At 35.5% G+C, this 20,283-nt stretch overlaps 1 protein-coding gene across 8 annotated transcripts in view; it reads left to right on the forward strand.

Annotated features, from left to right (window-relative positions):
* Pum2 (pumilio RNA binding family member 2) overlaps positions 1 to 20,283 on the forward strand; it is a 78,455-nt gene that overhangs the window by 48,632 nt on the left and 9,540 nt on the right. For 5 of the 8 annotated variants that reach the window (XM_057763138.1, XM_057763154.1, XM_057763146.1 and 2 more), the window contains 3 exons: positions 3,194 to 3,430; positions 18,730 to 18,997; positions 19,345 to 19,474. In XM_057763138.1, coding sequence (XP_057619121.1) covers positions 3,194 to 3,430; positions 18,730 to 18,997; positions 19,345 to 19,474 — 635 coding nt within the window. The remainder of the gene's footprint in view (positions 1 to 3,193; positions 3,431 to 18,729; positions 18,998 to 19,344; positions 19,475 to 20,283) is intronic. The other 3 variants (XM_057763178.1, XM_057763185.1, XM_057763193.1) reach the window with 1 other exon arrangement.

Here is a 20,283-nt window from a genome sequence, read left to right on the forward strand (position 1 = left end):
TATTTTTCCATTTTATTTTATGTGTATGGGTGTTGTGCTTGCATGCATGTCTTTGCACCACATGTGTGCAGTGTCCTCAGAGGCCAGAAGAGGATGTCGGATCCTCTAGAATTGGAGTTAGAGTTGGTTGTGAGCCACCAAATGGATGCTGGGTTTCCTCTGAATGAGCAGCAGTGCTTAGACATTGAGCCAACTTTACCACCCAATCCTTTAAATTTTCTACTTATTTCATTTCTTTGCAGTTGATTATTTTAATGTTCAGGTGATGCACTCATGAGATTCATTCTTTGATTCTAACTCAGTTGACACATTATCCCCAAAGAATCCTAAATATTCTGAGGAAAACTGAAAGAACATATATCTTAAAATAGAAATATCCTGGTCACAACATATAGTTTCTAAACTATATGGATGTTGTCCCCTTATTATCCTTGGAGGTGGGGGTGTGGAACAGCTTTGATAAACTCCATATTCCTTTCTCTAATATATTACTGATGCTCTGGTGCAGATTTTTAGGTCACTCAACTTGGTTCTTTCAGATTCCCATTTGTCTTAGTTGAGGAATTTCCCCTTATTTTAAGGCACTGGTCTCAGAACTAACCTTCATGCCTCTCACTTTATTCTGATGCCTGGTCTGGGAAATAAGTCATTAAAACTTGCTTTTAGTAACAATAAGACTAGCAAATAGCTCAACATTAGAGCAGTTTTCTAGCGTGCATTAGGGTTCAATTCCTAGTACCATGTAAAAATGAAATAGAAATTTTAAATTAAAAATAGGGGCCTTACACTTGACACTTGTAACTGCCTCTAAATAATCAAATTCATCTTCGCCATTCTTTTGGACATTTTGTGAGAATCCATTCAAATGCTATACATACATATATTAAAACAGGTCTGTTACCTCCGTGTCACACTATGGCACACTTAAGTGGAAGCTAAAATACATAGTTGTCTGTTTTTACATAGATTTTTCTTACAAATACTACAGTTTTATTATTGAGTAGTGTTAAACACCCCAATTTATAATACAGTTGGCCAGGGAGTGGTAGCCAATGTAATGTAGCAATTAAATCATCCTTCCCATTACCTGTTATTTCTAGAGTGATATTGAAAGTTTGATGAAATGTCTCATGCATAGTTGATGAGTGAGTAATGATTTCAACATTTGTCAAGCTTCTTAGTATTTTAGGTATATTTCATTTGTCAGTGTTGTAGGTAATTTAGATATAGAGCAAGCTTTAAAGAGCTTTATGTATTGAGGTAATTTTCTTTCTGACATTTTAAAAAAACATTTGTCTTTTTAAAAATATTTTAAAAAATAAGCCGGGTGGTGGTGGCGCACGCCTTTAATCCCAGCGCTTGGGAGGCAGAGGCAGGCGGATCTCTGAGTTTGAGGCTGTTTGGTCTACAAGAGCTAGTTCCAAAACAGGCTCCAAAGCTACAGAGAAACCCTGTCTCGAACCCCCCCTCCAAAAGAAAAAAGTTCAAAAAATATATTTTCTTTTTGGAGGGCTATTGCATGTGTCATAACAAGTTTCTTTTACTCATTTGGCAAAAGAATGATAATGCAACTGCTATTAGTAGAGAGCTGGTGTCAGCTTATCAGATAAATTGATTATTAAAATAGTTATCTTAGATAAATACAGTATGTAACGAATGTTTCAAGCAATCATTTGGCAGTGTCCTTTTAAATTAGCATGTTTGAAAATAGCATATATTGAGAATTTTTCCTACACCAACTCTAAAAGTTTTACTACGTTAAGGCTTAATTTAGTTTTACTATTAAAGCTTATATAACTTTCTTGCAGATTCTAATTCTCATGTAATGTCTTAAAATGTGAACTTTTCCATAAGACAAGGCCAGGATTTTAGAAACTGCATTGGCTATTATGAAAGTCAAATATTGCATTCTAATCTTTTGTGTGGTGCAGTGTCATAAGTCCTTGCCCCCCTTTTTTCTGTTTAGGTATTTGATTTTGAAAAAAACCAGGGTAATCATGGTTCCTGTCTGTGTTACAAGCTCAACTTGGTTTACTTATGTTTTCTAATTGTTTTCCTTAATCCATACTATGTATGACCTACTTATGCATGTATGACTTATTTATTCCTTGGGATATAAAATCAACATTAAATAGACTTTACAATTCCTTGGAAAGAATTGCCATATTGGTCCGAATATAGAGCTTGTCCTTAAACCTTATTTGTTACATTAAGAAATATTACTTGAAATTCTTTACTATATTAAAGGTATTTGATTAAAAGAGATTGATATTTCAAAGTAAGAAATTTATTTGAAACCATCTGTTCTGAATGAGTCAAGATAGGAATTGGGTACATCCCTTTAACATTCTCAGTAAAGGATTTGACTATCCACATGCATGCTGCTTTACAGGCAGATCTTGGATTATTCTTCTGCGCATGCTCTCCTAGCTAGCTTGGGGATTGGGAACTTTTAACTTGAATAAGGAGCTCAGGAGGACATTGCTAGAATATTAAGTAATGATGGGTCCTTGGGGGTAAGAAGTAAAGGCATGTCTTTGGTTTAGTATAATAAAGAGAGACATTAATTTTCCAAGAGAAAGTTTGGTGTTCAGGAAGTTTTTGTTTAACAAGTTATATGAACAATACTAAGAAGTTAGCTTCTACTTTTATTTCACAACCAACCAGTAATATTCGGGCCAATATGGACTTAAAGGGCTTCATTTTGAACATAGTTAATCAGACATGACTGATGAGGGAAATTTATGAATACTACATTTATTAGTATAATCTTTTTTTGACAAATTGAGTTGAAATCTTTAAGAAAACAGATTCCAGACATTAGGATAATACCAAATTAAACTTTATTTGAATTTTATCTTTATGTCCTAAAACAGACAGCTTTGCAATTCAGAGTTTATAAATCATACCAGGGTATTAAAGCACAGTAATCATGTTTAGTGGTAAATATGTGTGAAATAATGAAACATATGACTGCTCTGTTAAGGATTTGTTTATTGATTTATTGGGGTGCATTTATACCCTTTTATGATTACTACGTTGGTATATATAGTTATCACAGTAATTATATTCTCCGTAAGGTTTCTAAAAATAATTATTGTGATCACTTCTATTATTGCCCAGCAAGAGTTGGGGATAGGTTTTATTCAGTTAACACTGTATGTAATTAGGGTTTTTTTTATTTCTTCTTCAGTTGGCAGTTCTGCAAGTAGTAGTGCCACAAGGAGAGAGTCTCTATCTACTAGCTCTGACTTGTACAAAAGATCTAGTAGCAGCCTAGCACCCATAGGGCAACCATTTTACAATAGTCTGGGATTTTCCTCCTCTCCAAGTCCAATAGGCATGCCTCTGCCAAGCCAAACTCCAGGACATTCACTTACGCCACCGCCATCACTTTCATCACATGGATCCTCATCCAGTTTGCATTTAGGTAAAAAAAAACCCAAAACCCTTTTTATTTGTATGTATACATGTATGTGTGTTTGTGTGTGTGTTTATAATATATGTAAAATATTGAATGTTGGATAAAACATGCCAAATTGCTTTTGCTTTTAGATACTAGCCTTTTGAAAAAGTTCTACTTTCCTGAAATTCAAAGTGAGGGTCTAATGTACAGTAAGGTAAAGACCCTCTTTTGTATCTTATGTTATTTTTATGACATACAACGGTGTGTTTTTTCATGTCTGTGCTTTTGATTTGTGTGTTTTAGAGCATCTGAAAAGTCAACTATTTATTCATGATAGTGAAAGAAATTTTTACTATCAAGTTTTGGCACACTATAAGAAAACATTAATTACACAATAATGGGATGTAAGTAATTTAGGTAATTTAGTTTAGTACAGTGTTGGCCATTTTACCAAAAGGTTTTATCAGAGAATATCAGTTAATGTTTGTACATTAGAGAAGTTGATGGACTTCTCTTTATTTTGAATATGTTAAGGGGAAAATATTTTGAGCGTGTTGTATTTCTAAAGGCGAAACATTGAAGACTTTTATTTCTATTTCTAGTTAAAATGTCCACACCTCCAGATCATTAAATTGATGGTTACCCTTTATTCCTCTCTAGGAAGCATTTGCCCATACAGATAACAGTATATTTTGAAGGGTTTTAAAATATTATAGACATTACGGGCTATATATGAAACCCTATCTCATCCAAAAAAAAAAATCGCTATTGAAATTAGGCTTTGATTTTTATTTTATTTTTTTTAAACAGTACAACTGAAACCTAAACTAAAGGGTTCTGTTGGCTTTATGTACTTGGAAGGAAAGATTTAAAATAGCTCTTTTTTTTTAAAGTAACATTATTATAAATAGACTATAATTTAGTAGTACTCTTACTCTTCTTCAATATATGGATATATAACTTTTCCCTCAAGCTCATTTAATAAGAGTAAATGTCCATATAACAAAGGTATTTGTTGGTAGTGGTCATTTTAATTTATATTACATGGCGAGCTAGGTTTCTTTGTTAAAAGGTTTTTGTCCTACATCCCATATTTTGAAATTTTGCTCTTTGGAAGATTTGCTCTTTTGAATATGTTGAATATGTGCCAATTAGTTTATTCAGATGGAGTCCTGAGGGCTGCCTTGCAGCAGTATGGTAGCAAACTTGCCTGGAGTTTAGCCTCAGCCTCAGTTATCACCTGTAACAGTCACAAGAGTTGTGGGGGGTTTATTCTACTGTCACCAGACTTTCCTCCACTCTGAGACAGGCATTTGAAACATGTACAGACTTTTGGAGCATAAGAACCATAAAAATGCCGGGTGTTTTGGTGCTCACCTTTAATCCCAGACAGAGGCAGGCAGATCTCTGAGTTCCAGGCCAGCCTGGTCTACAGAGTGAGTTCCAGGGCAGCCAGAGTTACATAGAGAAATCCTCTCTTGAAAAACCAAAACCAAAAAGAAAGAAAAAATAAGAACAGTTATATGGCAATAGTTTTGTGTTTGTTAAAATTATATTTGTTGTGTCCTGTCATCTTTTCATAGGTAAGTTGCAGATCAGGTTCTGTTTAATTGTTACTGCTTGTGTTCGTTCACTTAGAGCGTGTATAAGTGGATTCATTCTATAAAACTTGCTAAGAAAGTGAATAGAAGTGACTTTTTTTTAGGTGTCTATAATTATACTACAATCTGGATGTGTGTTTCTCCTTTTTAGATAGTGATGAATCTGACCGAATTACTTAGAGAAAAATTCTACTCAGTTGTGGGAAATACTCAACATCTAAGCAAGCTTTCTGTGTTATAGCCTAGTGTTATTGCCCCCTAAACTTCAGCTGGATATCAGGTATTCAAGCTCACTTCTAATGGCAGTTAGTAATTACCAGTCTTGCTTTTTATTGCAAGCTCCCAATTTCCCCTAGTTTTTAGCAAGATTATCCTCTGCAAATTGAAAATAATTCAGATTAGTGAATTTGTTCTTTATACTGTTTTCATGAAAGTAATCTACTCTATACTTTCTTACGATTGGATCATGATGCAAAAAAGCTTCTGTTCTTCGAGACATAAAAAGTATTTATTATTTTGAAACAGGGTATTGCTATTAAGACCCGACTGACTAGAATTTGCTGAATAAACCAAGCTGACTTCACATTAATGATTATCTTTCTAAGCCCTTGTTGCCTCAGTTCTGAAGAAAGTGATTTTGAATTCTATATCATTGATTTAGTTTTCTGTGTGAGTCAGTATCAAGATTGCTGATACATACAATACTTATTAGATGTAGACTTTGTATATTTGATTTTATAACAATTTTCTTGGCACACATAGAATTCTGAGGACATGCTGTATAGTCACAACTACGTTGGAGGCTAAGGCAGTGATACTAGTAAATTTTAAGGTTACCAGGGTACTTAGGGAGACCCTATTTCAAAAAGAAAGAGCAGGTCCTTCTGTTTTACTTATATTGGTTGAAATTAATTCTAGATTATTCTTGGATAAGAGTTGGAGTAATGAACATACAACTGTTAAAGTTATCGGTGGTTCTTGGGCTTAGCATTCCCAAAGTTCTCAATGAGACATTAACTTTAAAACTCAGCTCTCCTTTTGGTTATGCTAGCTGTTTAAATTCCACAGAAAGTGCCAAAAAGCAACAATCTTTGTTTCCACAAAAAAAAAAAAAAGGTTTGTTTTTTTTTTTTCAAAGAGTAAATATATAATCATATCATGAGAATTGCTAGCGTTATTTATTTTGGTTTTTCGAGTTTCTCTGTAGCTTTGGAACCTATTTTGGAACTAACTCTTGTAGACCAGGCTGGCCTCGAACTGTCAGAGTTCCAACTGCCTCTGCCTCCCAAGTGCTGGGATTAAAGGCATGCACCACCACTGACTGGATGGAGTCACTTTTATTGGAGACCTATTTTATTTCATAAGTTTTGAGTATTTTTAAAATAAAAATCTTAGATTTAGAACCTGTATTTTCTTAATATGTTGAACTTAGAAGATTGAAAAATAGCCTTAGCCTTCTAATATATAATATAAAATCAAGTTAATTTTTCTAAACTACTATAACCACAACATTGTTATCATAACTTGATTTCTTATTGACTGATTTTCTTGGTTGACTTAAATATCTCTGTAGTTAATTTCATTTGAGTCATGGTCCAAATACAGTGCCTTTGTTTAGTTTGTCTTTTCATTTATAGTTGTTTTCCCTACTTTTTCCTTATTTCCATTCATTTGTTGAAGAAATTGTCCTGTTAAATTTCTCACATTCTTGAGTTTGCTGATTGCTTCCCTGTGGTGGTGGTAAGCATGGGCCTTCTTTTTGATGTTTCCTGTAAAAGTTCTATCTAGGTGGGTTGATGGAATTGTTTGGCAAGATGCAACTCTGGGTACTTTTTGTTCTGTTGCATTATATCAAGATACATCATGTTGTCTCTTTTGTGAGATTGCTAAACTATTGACGTAAATGTTTTTAGCAACCATATGTTCATCGCCTAAAACATTTCTTCAGACAAAAAAAAAAAATGCTGTCCTTTAATCAAAGCATTTTGGAGGCAGAGGCAGACAAGTCTCAGTGAGTTTGAAGCCAGAGTAAGTTCCAGGACAGCCAGACTTGTAATACAGAGACACCCTCTTTTCAAAACAAAACAGATATATATATATGTATGTATGCGGCTACAACATGGTGTAACTATAAATTTCACTATGATGAATTTTCCTTTATAACTTCTTGAGTTACCCTAAAAGGCTATCTCTATAGCAGTTAGGATAATGCTTCATTCTTTTATTAGTTTCTAACTCTCAGAATAATTAGCTGATGTCTAGTTTTCCACCAAAAGTTATACTATGTTTGGCTCCCTCAGATCAATTCTGTGTCACTACTTTTTAGGGGAGGAAAAGGGAATCTTGTTATATAGCCCAGGTTAACTTCCAGCTCACTATTCAAGCCTAGACTGATCTTGAATTTGTAATCTTTCTACCATGAAAGTACTAGAATTACAGGTATCAACCCACATACCTGTTGAAGTTTATTTAAACTTCTGCTTCAGGGTAAGCACTGAATAGTAAGCGAGATTTTTTTAGTGTGTTTTTTCCACCTTTTTTCCTGATGTTATATTGAGGAGAGAACAGCTGTGTTACCTACAATTATTTAATCACACCCTTGTGGAAATGACCATTTTAGTTGAGGATTAGTTCTGGATCTTGCGTTATGATACAAGAGCTTACCATACAATCATGTTAATCATATTTAACAGACTTGGTGCTTGTTGATTTTGCCCAACTGTATGGTAATGTGAGTGTAGACACATCTAAGGTAAGCTAGGCTATGGTGCTTGCTCAGTTAGGTGCATGTTGTGCATGTAGATTTTTCAGCTTACATTGTGGTTGTTGGAATGTGACAGTCAGGACCATCTGTACTTCATACTTCATCAGGAACATTGGATATTTACAATATTACTCTTCTAGAGCTAGACAAGTAATCCCTTGTTATACCTCCCCTTTTAGTAAACTAAAATGTTAATGATTTCTAATTAGTCTTAATGTTTATGCTCTTAGTATTTAGATTAGTTTGGGACTTCTAATTTAGGAATAAAGCACCATTGTGTGTCTTTCCTTAGTTTTGTTACAATAAATGGCTTCTCAAAAAGTATACTTCCACCGGGCGGTGGTGGCGCACGCCTTTAATCCCAGCATTCAGGAGGCAGAGGCAGGCGGATCTCTGTGAGTTCGAGATCAGCCTGGTCTACAGAGCTAGTTCCAGGACAGACTCCAAAACCATAGAGAAACCCTGTCTCGAAAAACCAAAAAAAAAAAGTATACTTCCACCCTCAAGAAAAGAAATAATAAAATGTATAGCGTGAGCTTTGAACTCAGTGGAATCAGTTGATTGAAAGGTGGCTATGAATTCTGAAGATTCATCAATGTTAAGTAAATAGGAGTATACTCAATCTGGATTAGAAATTTTTAGAACTCACCTTTTCTTCTAGTCGTAATATTTTATATTAAAGGTGGGTTATTTACTGTTAAGATCCTTGCTTTTCCTGTTTAGTAGCTATTTGCTAAATTTTATTTATTCAGCTGCTTCTTTTAGAGGAAATTATAAGATGAATAAGTAGCAAGTTGGTTGTTAGGCTGTGTTCCATTTTCGTGTCTTGTATGTGATAGTTAAAAGGAAAAACCGGTACAAAATATTTCAAAGTGTTAATTGAATAGCATCAGTCATTTTTTTCTTAAGACACCATCATTTCATCCTTAATGTCAACAGAGACTGGCTCAGTGCTGTCCATTTAAAATGAAGAAATTAAAAAACAAATGAGCCCAAAAGATTCAGACTAATAGCTAAAAGAATTGAGGCTAGCCTACATTTCTGATCTTTGATATTATTCCTTATATATATTATGCTGTTACATGAGGAATGGAATGATTTTAAGTGTTTGAGAACTATATTTTAACTTAACCTTTCAGGAACTAAAGTTTATATTATCCTGAGGATTTTGTTTCCTTAGGAAGGCTTATTATATAACATTATCAGACTTTTAGATTCCTTTCTCAATTTATTCTTGAGGTTTATATGATAGATGTTGTCTAAACACCTTTAAGGTGCAAGTATGTACCTACTCCTTGAAATAATATTTCCTAATCTAAGTTGGGTAACTCATGGGCAGGCTGTAGAGTATCACAGCTAGGTCTTAGGTTATATACAAGTTAATTTTTGCTCTTATGATTTTGTTCATTATCTTTAGTATCAGTTTTCTCACTGCTGTAACCAGATAACCAACTAGAAGCAGTAAGGCTAAAGAGTTTATTTTGACTCATGGTTTGAGCCGGGTAGTTGTAGTTGGTTACATTACATCTGGAGTCAGGATTTAGAGAGACGTGACTGGTCATGCTCGTTTTGTATCCCCTTATTCATTCTGGGAACCCAGGATATGGTCCACATTCAGGAATAGTTTTTCTCCGATAAGCCACCCCTTCACGCATGAGCCTGAGGTCTGTCTCCTTGTTCCTTCTAAAAACAGTCAAATTGACAGTGAAAATTAACCACGAACCCTTTAAGAATATCTGTGACTTTGTGGTTGTAATGTTTGTGAGTATTTTCTCAGTTAAGATGACTCTAGATTTAATACAGGATATTTGGTTGATTATACATTTTGGACATCTTATCCACAACTTGAATCTTTGAGCACTCAAATCTCTTGTTAATTTGCATTCAAATTTTCAACCTTACCATATTTGGCATTGAATTCTACAAAAATATTCTAAAATCTGAAAAAAACTCAAACACTTGTAGTTCTGAGCATTTAAGTTAATGCTCAGTTGTACTAGACCTTCAGGAGGCAAAAAGTTTGAAAATAGGCTTGCAGCCATGATTGGCAATAAATGCCCAGCTGCAGAGGCTGCACTTCCATAACACACAATACTTGCTGAACTTTCTGGTAGTTTATTATATTATATTAAAATAAATAGTATGCAGACAGAAGTAATTCCTGGTTACAGTTTAACTCAAATGGCACACTTGATTTTTTTTAACTCAAGGATCCCTTGTGTGTTCATGTAAGCCTTTAACTTTGTCGACCATTGTCTTCATGTAGTTTTTCCTTTTGCTCTCTGTTCCATTGAACTATATATGCCAATTACATTTTTAAATGGAGGAAAGGGTGTATGGTATGAGACATAGAAAATTAAGTCTTAATATTTTATATGTTTTAAAATTTATACCCACCCCTGAAGTATTCTGTAGATGAGAGGTTTTCTTTAAAATTTTTGTTTACTTGATTTGTCAGCTTTGCTGACCTTAATTGATCATTTATTTACTATTGTTTTATTATTTTGCCATTGTCTTACCATTTCATTTTTACACTGTGTAGCTCGAAAGACTTAAGTATTGTAAACCAACTTAATGGATACATTTAGCGGTACCAATCTTTTCAAGTTTTTAAAAAGAAATTAACTGATTTTGAAAATCATTGGAAAAGCATAATCAAGGATATGCAAGGTAGTCTTGTATACTTAAAAGAACTACATACTGCCAGATGCCAAAACTTTACACAATTGTAGTTACCAGGATTTTGACGTTGGTATGGACAAATAGACTCTACCCAGAGAAAGATGTGCTCGTTTAATTACATAACTTATGACCATAGTTACTATTCTAATGTATGAAAAAGATGGTCTTATCAGTAAGTTGGACTAGAGTAATTGTCTGAGTAAGGGGCAGTGAACTTTGAGTTTTGTTTCACTCATAAGTAGATATATACACACCATTTTTAATGAAGTGGTTGATTTTCATTCAAGAGACAACAAAAATATTGGTTGTGCCTCTATGGTTTATTCAGATAGTTCTCAAAGGATTCTTTTATTTCTTTGTAATATCTGTATGGATAAATTAGAAAGATTTTATTTTACAATTTTAGAATCTTTTATGATAAACTTTAATAATTATAAGTAGCAAACTTTGATTGACTTAATTTATTGTAACTTGGTGAGAAAAGTGAATTTGTTAGTATATTGTCTTTAGATTTTTCACTTGCTAGTTGACTGTAAATTATAGTTTATTTCAAGAATGCTCTGGCTAAGAAAAACCACAGTCTTTATTATTCTCTTATCATCAGGTTTGTACGTTTGTGATGTTGTTGCCTTACTTTATTAAATAATGTAGTTCTGTAGTAAGGTAGTCATTCTCTCCAGTAGTAACTTTCCTTTGTAGTTCATACTAAGTTTGTTGTTGGCAGGGTTGTGTTTAGAATTGTTTTTAGGTTTATTTTTCCCAATGCATTGCAAGTTAAAGTTCAGACTTTTCCATAACTTCAAGAGTTGGCAGACTCGAGGGCTGGGGAGATGGCTAGCAGTTAAGAGCACTGGCTGCTCTTCCAGAGGACCCAGGTTCAATTCCCAGCACCCACATGGCAGCCCACAACTGTCTGTAACTCCATTTTCAGGACATCTGACATCTTCATACCAAAAACGCACAAGTTAAATAAGTTTACAAAAAGAGTTAGCAGATTCAGTTAAGCTGGCTTGTTATACTCCTGTGATTCCAGCCTTTGTAAGTTTGTAAGTTCAAAGCCAGCCGGGGCAGCAGTAGATTGACTCTCAACAAGTTGTAGCTTTCAGGCTACCATTTTTTTAATTGAGTATGCATATAACTGTTGCACTATAAAAAAAAAAAAAAATAAAGTTTTTTTTTTTTTTGCCAGTTATCGGATTTTTACTTTTTGTATATGTGATTTGTTTTTTAAAGATTTTTCTAGGTTTGGTACATCTTTCGCAATATCTTTCCATTTAAGTCCTTTATCACTTAATAAATGTGCTTGTGTATTCAAGATACAATTTATATTCATAACTTATGGAACACGCTTTGATACTGCTAGTAATCATGGCTTAAGAGAAATAACCCAACTCCTATATAATTCATAACTTATATAATTAAGAAAGATTGCCAAAAGAAAAATGTGGCACATTTATACAATGGAGTACTACACAGCAGATAAAAATAATGACAGCTTGAATTTTGAAGGACAATGGATGGAACTAGAAAACATTATTTTGAATGAAGTAACCCAGACACAGAAAGACAATTTTATCACATGTACTCGCTCATAGGTGGTTTTTAAACAAAGCAAAGAAAGTCAGCCTACAAACCACAATCCCAGAGAACTTAGACAACAGTGCACACTCTAAGAGAGACTTACATAGATGTAATCTACATGGGAAGTAGAAAGTAGAAAAAGACAAGATCTCCTGAGTAAATTGGGAGCATGGGGGAGGGAAGCAGAGAAAAATGTAGAGCTCAATAAATACCAATTTTAAAAAAGGCTGCCAAGTTGCTGTAGAGATTGCTCGGTGGTTAGGTGCACGTAATAACCAAGTGTGCTTGGAGAAGATTTCTATCTCATTATCGTCTGTCACTCTGGTTCTAGGGGATAGATGCCATCTTCTGAGCTCTGAGGGCAGCCAGGCATCTATATGGTGCACCAGCTGTGGGGCAGTATTATACAGGCTGCATATTGTTGTATTGTATGGCAGCCAGACTCTTAAACCACAGTCGCACCTGAGGTGGTCACAAAGCACTTACAGACTGGCTGTCTCCTGGGTGAGGATATGCTAATGTTGTTCTGCTCCCTTCTTTGTGATTAGAAACTGGGAAGAGGTGTTAATCCAAGCTAGTGACAGATATGACTTTAGTCCTGCTACCCCAAAACAGACTGCTAATAAACTCCCTCAGTTTACTTTTGGGGATGAAAGCTGTTTTAAAAATAAACTCAGGTAATTTTCAGGATTTAAATGAACCCTGAGACTCCCTTGCGATATTGCTATGTAAACTATGTCTCAATTATTCCAGTGCCTCCAGGTCAGTCCAGAGAAATAATTTTATGTTGGGGTTGGACCCTGACAACCTATATACATGGAGGAAAAACACACTCAAGAAAATAAGTAAATCCTTAAAAAATTTTGAGGCAACTAAACATGAAATCTCACTAGGAATCTTTAAAAAGAAATACAGGTACACCTTAACGGCCATTTTACTATGGCAAGAAGTATTAGAGAAAAGCCAAATAAAACTTCTGGATGAAGTAACCTTTGTCTGTGTGTAACTAGTAAAAATTTACCTTGCTGATCTTTTGATGGAGAATGAGAATGTACATTTTCCAAGTATTCTTGTCTTCATTGATTGATCTAGGAGGTAGTTTTCATGAAAGAAATCCAAGCAGTTTTTGGAACCATACAGAATCACTCCCTTTTGTTAGAATAATGGAGGTGGAACATTTTTAACAGAAATGATATGAAGACTATGTGGGTCATATGTTAAAACCTGGTCTGTTTTAAAATATTGTGATGTGTGGAGGGCTTATGTGCCTTGTGATGACACCATATACCATGCATTGAGTTAGAGCTCTAGAGTCTACAAGACAAGACTTCTAAACTGCTTTTAGTAAAGAATCATAGACAATAGAAATACCAGATACATCTGTGTAAAGGAACTTCTTTCTGGTCTACAGTTGTTCGGTGTCTGTATGCATATTCTCACAAAATTATACATTTAACATGACACACTTGCTACATTTGTGCTTTTTATATTAGCCTATTAATATGGTGTCAGGCTTAACAGTTCTTACTAGGATCACTTCAACATTTAAACATGTAAGCCTTAAAATAATAATAATAACTCTTTGGAGCTAGAGATGGGACAACAGTTAAAAACACTGGCTGCTCTCTTCCAGGGTACCTGGTTTCAATTCCCAGGACCCACTTGGCAGCTCATATACAGTCTGTAAGTGCAGTTCTGGGTGAATCCAACACCCTCACAAAATACCAAAGCACATGAAATAAAAGTAAATTTCAACATGTAGTAGTAGTCCCTTTTTTCAACAAAATGCTTATATATTTATAAGTATTGATAATAATTAGAAAACTTTTGCATAGCTTATACCCTATATAATATCAGTTATTTTCCAAGTTTATATATTATAAATTATATTAAATGTTTTCTTTGAAGCATAGCATTTTTGAAAATTTTTAAGTTGGTTATTCCGCATAACTAATTAGTTATGATTTCTTAATTAGGAAGTTAGCTTCTCAGGCTTAAACACAAAATGAGAATACATTTGTGTTGCAGGATTACTGAAATGATGGCATTCTGTTAATATATGCCATTGCTAAAATGAAACAAAACATTGTTGCCAATGAAGAGAAAGATGTGGACTTTAGTATGTAAACACACAAGGTTTTTAAATATGAGGAAAAAGTGAAAAACAATAAAATTTGAGTCATTAATATGGGAAATACCCTAATTTTTATGCTTTATTGTCCTTTTATCATTCACACTGAGGTACATACACTCTATGTCTATGTATACTAGTACTCAGTATTCTTATCAGTGGATGGACAGCCGGGTAACAGGAATATATTCTGTATTTCTGAAGATTTGGAGTTTAAAATAAATGTGTAGATTTGGTCATACTCTGAAGGTTCTGTAGGTAACTTTTCTTTACCCTCTTTGTGGTTCTGGTAGTTGATGTCAGTTTTCTCTTTTCTGTGGCTTGAAGATGCAAAACTCATCTGCCACCATCAAGTCAAAACACACGGCTTTCTCCATCAGAGTCTCTTATGGCATTGGTTCTCAACCTTCCTAATGTGGAGACTCTTTAATGCAGTTCCTCATGTTGTGGTAACCAAACCGTAAAATTGTTTTCGTTCCTACTTCATAATTGTAATTTTGCTACTGTTAGAAATCGTAATGTGAATATCTGTTTTCTGGTGATCTCAGGTGACCCCTGTGAAAGGGGCCGTGACCACAGGTTGAAAACACTGTCTTAAGATCTCCTTCTTAAAGGGTGTTAGCTCTTGGACTAGAACCCATTGTATCCCAGTATGACCTCATTTTTACTTAAGTCCACAGAGGTCTATTTCTGTAGTCAGAAACAGGTGTCAGAGCTTGAAACCTGAAAATGTTTTGCAGGACAGGTACGCTATTCAACCCTGATTTCCCAATGCAGAATCAGTCTCAACCAGTCAGAGAATGGATGGGAGATAGACTGTGGTAAAATGGATTCTAGTAAATGTTTGCCTTAAAACATTCTAATAATGACTTTTGGGGAAACACGAGATAATGAAATGTTTTATTTAAGATTTTATGTTATATCAGTTTAATATAGAATATTTTGTAATATTTTTCAGGTTATTGCTAAGCACATTAGGGTAACAAATACAGAATAGGCACACCTCCAATCCCAGTATTTGAGAGAACAGAAGTATCAGGAGTTTCAAAGTTATCCTCAGCTGTATAGTAAGAGCTCCACAGACGCTACTTAAAACTTCACAAGGAAGGAAAGATGGGCCAGTGAGATGACTCAGCGGGTAAAGGTGTTTAACATGGAACAAGCCTAGCGACTAGATTTCAGTTTCTAGGATGCGAAGAAGATGAAAGAAAATGCCCAGAGTTGTCCTCTGACCTGCATGCACAGTGTTTTAAAACGAGGAAAGGAGATGGTAGAGAGAGACAAGTCTGAAGGCAGATTAGGAATTAGTATTCTAGATTGGGTGGGAGGTGGAATTATAAATGAAGCTAGTCAGATGTGTTTTGCTTTGTTGCTACATTGTTATATTTTGACATTTTAATGTTTTGTTTGTTGAGACAGTGTCCCACTATGTAGCCTTAGCTGGTCTGGAACTGAGAAAGATCCATGTGTCACCATACCCAGTTTACTTTGTTTTTATTTGCTGGTATTTAGTATGGAAGAATTCCGAATCTTTAGACTTATCAGAAAAATTAATAAAAACCTAAAAAAATTCTAAGTTTCTCTTTTATTACGTTACCATGAATGAATATGAAGGCAGCATACTCTGACTGACTGGCTGCTTGTCACTTTACTGTAAGACTGCAGACCGAAATGATAGTACTGGTCTGCTTGTTCTACACACATACTCAGACAGTTGTTTTAAAACTAGTGAGTCACCCTCTCACATACCATGTGTGGAGCACACTGGTTCAGAATCAGTGGCAGCAGAAGTCTAAATAAGAATGACTGATTTGTTTGCATGTCCTAAAATAATTTTGAAATAGTGGGGGTAGAGCTTACTGGACAGTTTTAGATTCTCTAAATTTTAGAATTTTACCACCCTTACTTCATCATCTAAAAATAGTGTCTTTTCAAACTTTAATTGATTTAGCATTATTGATTAAATGAAGTTCATATCGGGACTTGGTTTTGGGCAGCAAATAGAATAGGATCAAGGAATGTCTAATACAGAGATATTACTGATCAGTGTTGGTAGCATAAAATAGGTATTGTCACATTAAATCACCTTAGGGATTTTGTGTTGACGGTTATTATTAGCGCATTAAGGGTAAGTTTAGACCCCACTAACAATAAAGATAAGCAGTGGTACAAATAGTGAGGTACAAAGAGTGTGTGTATGAACAATTAGTGAGTGTAAGTAGTGAGTGAGTATAGTGTTTTAAAAGTCACGCTAACTGCATTATTAAAGAACAAACTGCCTGGAACATATGTGGATCAGTTGGCATACACAAAGTCTTGGATTTGCTCCCATTACCACATAAACAGGTGTGGTAGTTTTTTTTCTTAAGAAGTGAAAGCAAGAGGATCAGGAGGATTTCAAGGTATTCCTTGACCATATAGCAAAGTCAAGGCAGGTCTGGAATGCGTGTGACCCTATCTCAAAAGTAAAATGACGTAAGCCTTTGGGATGGCTTAGTAGGTAAAGGTGCTTGCTACCAGGTTTGAGGACTGACTTGAGTTTGAGCCCCAGAATCCACATAGTGGAAGGAGAGTAGTGTCTTCTGTCCTCTAACCTCTAGACAAGCACCCCATCCCACCCCAAATGTAGAATAAATAAATAAATAAATAAATAAATAAATAAATAAATAAATAAATGTGCTGGCAATCAATCATTCATAAGAACAAATAATGAAAACCAGAGGGTTGACAGTAGTGATAAAATCTGAACAGAATTGAAGCACTGAACTTTGTCACACACTGAGTATTTTAATTGTGACTATTGAGATAATTAGATAAAGCTGAAACAGAATTTGGTTAAATTATTCACTTTAAATAGGATTGTTGTAGAAAGAAACTTTAGGGGCAGTATGTCACATAAAATGTCTACAAGCTGGAAAGATGGCTCAGCAGTTAACACATACTTGTAGAGGATCCAAATTGGCTTCCCGGATTAGCTTTGAGCGGCATGTGCCTGCCTACCTGTAATTCCAGCTCTTCAGCAGTGGTTCCCGGGAGAAATTCCTAATGTTGCATTTCAGTTTCTCACATGGTGACTACCAGCCATAAAGTTATTTTCTTAGCTACTTTGTAGCTTTAATTTTGCTACTGTTGTGAGTCATGGTGTAAATATCTGATATGCAGGATATCTAATATGTGACCCCCTGAAGGGGTTAAGGTCTACCAGTTGAGAACTGCTGCTGGGGGGGGGGGGCTTTGGTGTTTGTCCTCTGGGGCAAGCATGCAACCACATGCATGTATATACTTTAAAAATAACATAATCTTGGGGCTGGAGAGAGATGGCTCAGTGGTTAAGAGCACTGCCTGCTCTTCCAGAGGTCCTGAGTTCAATTCCCAGCAACCACATGGTGGCTCACAACCATCTGTAATGAGATCTGGTGCCGTCCTCTGGCCTGCAGACAGAATACCAAGAATACTGTATACATAATAAATAAATAAATAAATAAATAAATCTTAAAAAAAATAAATAAAAATAACATAATCTCCTAAGATTTCTAGTTGTCATTTAGTAAGTATGTATCAGGTATCTAGTATGTAGTTTGGTATAGTTTGATGATACTTAACAAAGGGTGAATGATTTTAGATAAGTGTTTAATATACCATAAAGTGTGAAGTTCACAGAAGGAAAATTATGTTAAGAGTAGATAAATGCTGGAGGTAGAGGGGGAAAGAGTGCAGTTAACACTGCAGTGTTAACTTATTGCTTCCAGGCCTTTTCATGCCTTTTGGGTTGTAACATCTCTGACTTTCCACTGGTATTGGGGTCATCTCTATTCCGTGGCCTGGACTGACTATGTAAGCGTTGCTGTCTGTACTGTTGGTATAAGAGAAAGCTGGTGGTGGATATTGTTTTTATAACTACTAAATCTGCACTTTATAGTTGTCTTTACATTTTTCTACTTTAAAAGGACACTGTCAAGTATTTTAGCTGTTGTGATGCATAATAGAAACAGTTTCCTCATTTAAGTTTCTGTTACTGCCTTTTATTTTCTTGTATGGAATAAATGTAAGTTGGAGGGTTGTGGTTATGGCTCTAGGAATAACTGCTGATTATTAATACTATTCCGTATCTAGAGGTAATAGCATTTTATGGAGAATATTTTTAATAAAACATTTTCAAGTTTTAAAGTATTTCTGCTATGGGTTATTTAAAAGTTTCAGACATCAGTAAATTGACTAAAATACATGGAAGTATATTTGACAATATATTTTTAATATGTTTCCCAAAAGTACAGATTTAACACTCAATGTTATTCCTTTATACTGTAAATGAATCTTTTTTTCCTGTGGTGTTGGTGATAGAATCCAGGACCTTGAGTATGCTAGGCAAACTCTCTACCACTGAGCTAAATCCTGAGACTGCAAATTTCCATGGCTTTATATTTGAGTTTAACTAGCTAATTATAACGTGCTTTTTAAATATAATTGAAAGCTTTGTTAGAGCTTATTGGCTCAATTTAAATTGTAACTTATTTGTGAAATAACTTGTCAGAAATATTTGCTGACCACAGCTGCTTTGTTGTAGGAGGACTGACAAATGGTAGTGGTCGGTATATCTCTGCAGCACCTGGAGCAGAAGCAAAATACCGAAGTGCTTCAAGCACTTCCAGTCTATTTAGCTCCAGCAGCCAGCTCTTTCCTCCTTCTCGGCTCCGCTATAATAGATCTGATATCATGCCCTCCGGCCGCAGTAGGTTATTGGAAGATTTCAGGAACAACCGCTTCCCCAACCTTCAGCTCAGAGACCTGATTGGACATATAGTCGAGTTTTCTCAAGACCAGCATGGCTCCAGGTAGGTGGTTATGGTTCCTCACACTTCCCACTGTTTCTGTTGAACACTGCTGCCTTTAATAAGAAAGGAATCTAAGTGTTTATCTCCCTGGGCTACATGGTAAGACTTCCATCCTTTTTTCCACTCCCTTCCCTTCCCATTCCCTCCCCTCAATGGAGATGAAAGAAGCATTTTAATTATATTAAGTGAAGTGGCATGTCCCTGAGGCTGCACTAAAGTAGTGACTTTTAGGGCACCTTGGGTGTATCACAAGATCCTTTTCTACTTGCACACGCGTACAAGTTTGAGTACACGGGTGGCTTTAGAAAGATTGTTTTCATCTTGTGATTTAAATTTTTCCCTTATAGATTCATACAGCAAAAGCTAGAGAGAGCTACTCCAGCTGAGCGACAGATGGTATTTAATGAGATTCTACAGGCAGCCTATCAGTTAATGACAGATGTTTTTGGAAACTATGTTATACAGAAGTTTTTTGAGGTAAGTACATTTATTTTGTATGATTATTCAGTTTTGTTAAAGTTGGGCAACGGTTATTTTCAATCTTAAAGCTGGGCTCATATATCCAGGGCTAGTAAATGCTGCTTGTCATGTATGCATAAAGACCTGAATTTGGAAGCTGGGCATGGTGGCACATGCCTTTAGTCCACCACTCCAGAAGCAGAGGCGGGTGGATCTCTGTGAGTTCCAGGACAGTCAAAGGTACACAAAGAAACCCTGTCTTGAACCCCTCCTCCCACAAACAAACAAACAAACAAAAAGACCTGAATTTGGACCCCAAACGCCCCATATAAGTAGCTAGTCATGGTGGTAAGAATCTGTAATCCCAGCACTGGGGAACCAGAGACAGGATCTTTGGCTTTTTGGTGAGGCTCTCTGCCTAAATCAACAGTGTGTAGGTTTAGTGACACAGACTGTCTCAAAAAGGCCATAGTGGGACCACTCTCAATGGTTAAGAGTGTTTGTTGTTTTCCTAGCAACCATATTGTAAGGCTCAAAACCACTTTTTGTTTGTTTTTTGTTTTTTTCTTTCTCTTTTGAGACAGGGTTTTTCTAGCTTTGGAACCTGTCCTGGAACTAGCTCCTTTTTTTTTTTTTTTTTTTTTTTTTTTGATTTTCAAGACAGGGTTTCTCCGTAGCTTTTTGGTTCCTGTCCTGGAACTAGCTCTTGTAGACCAGGCTGGTCTCGAACTCACAGAGATCCGCCTGCCTCTCCCTCCCAAGTGCTGGGATTAAAGGCGTGTGCCACCACTGCCCAGCTCACACAACCACTTATAGCTTCAGTTCCA

The sequence above is a fragment of the Chionomys nivalis genome, chromosome 1, assembly GCF_950005125.1.
Source record: "Chionomys nivalis chromosome 1, mChiNiv1.1, whole genome shotgun sequence".
Lineage (NCBI taxonomy): Eukaryota > Metazoa > Chordata > Mammalia > Rodentia > Cricetidae > Chionomys > Chionomys nivalis.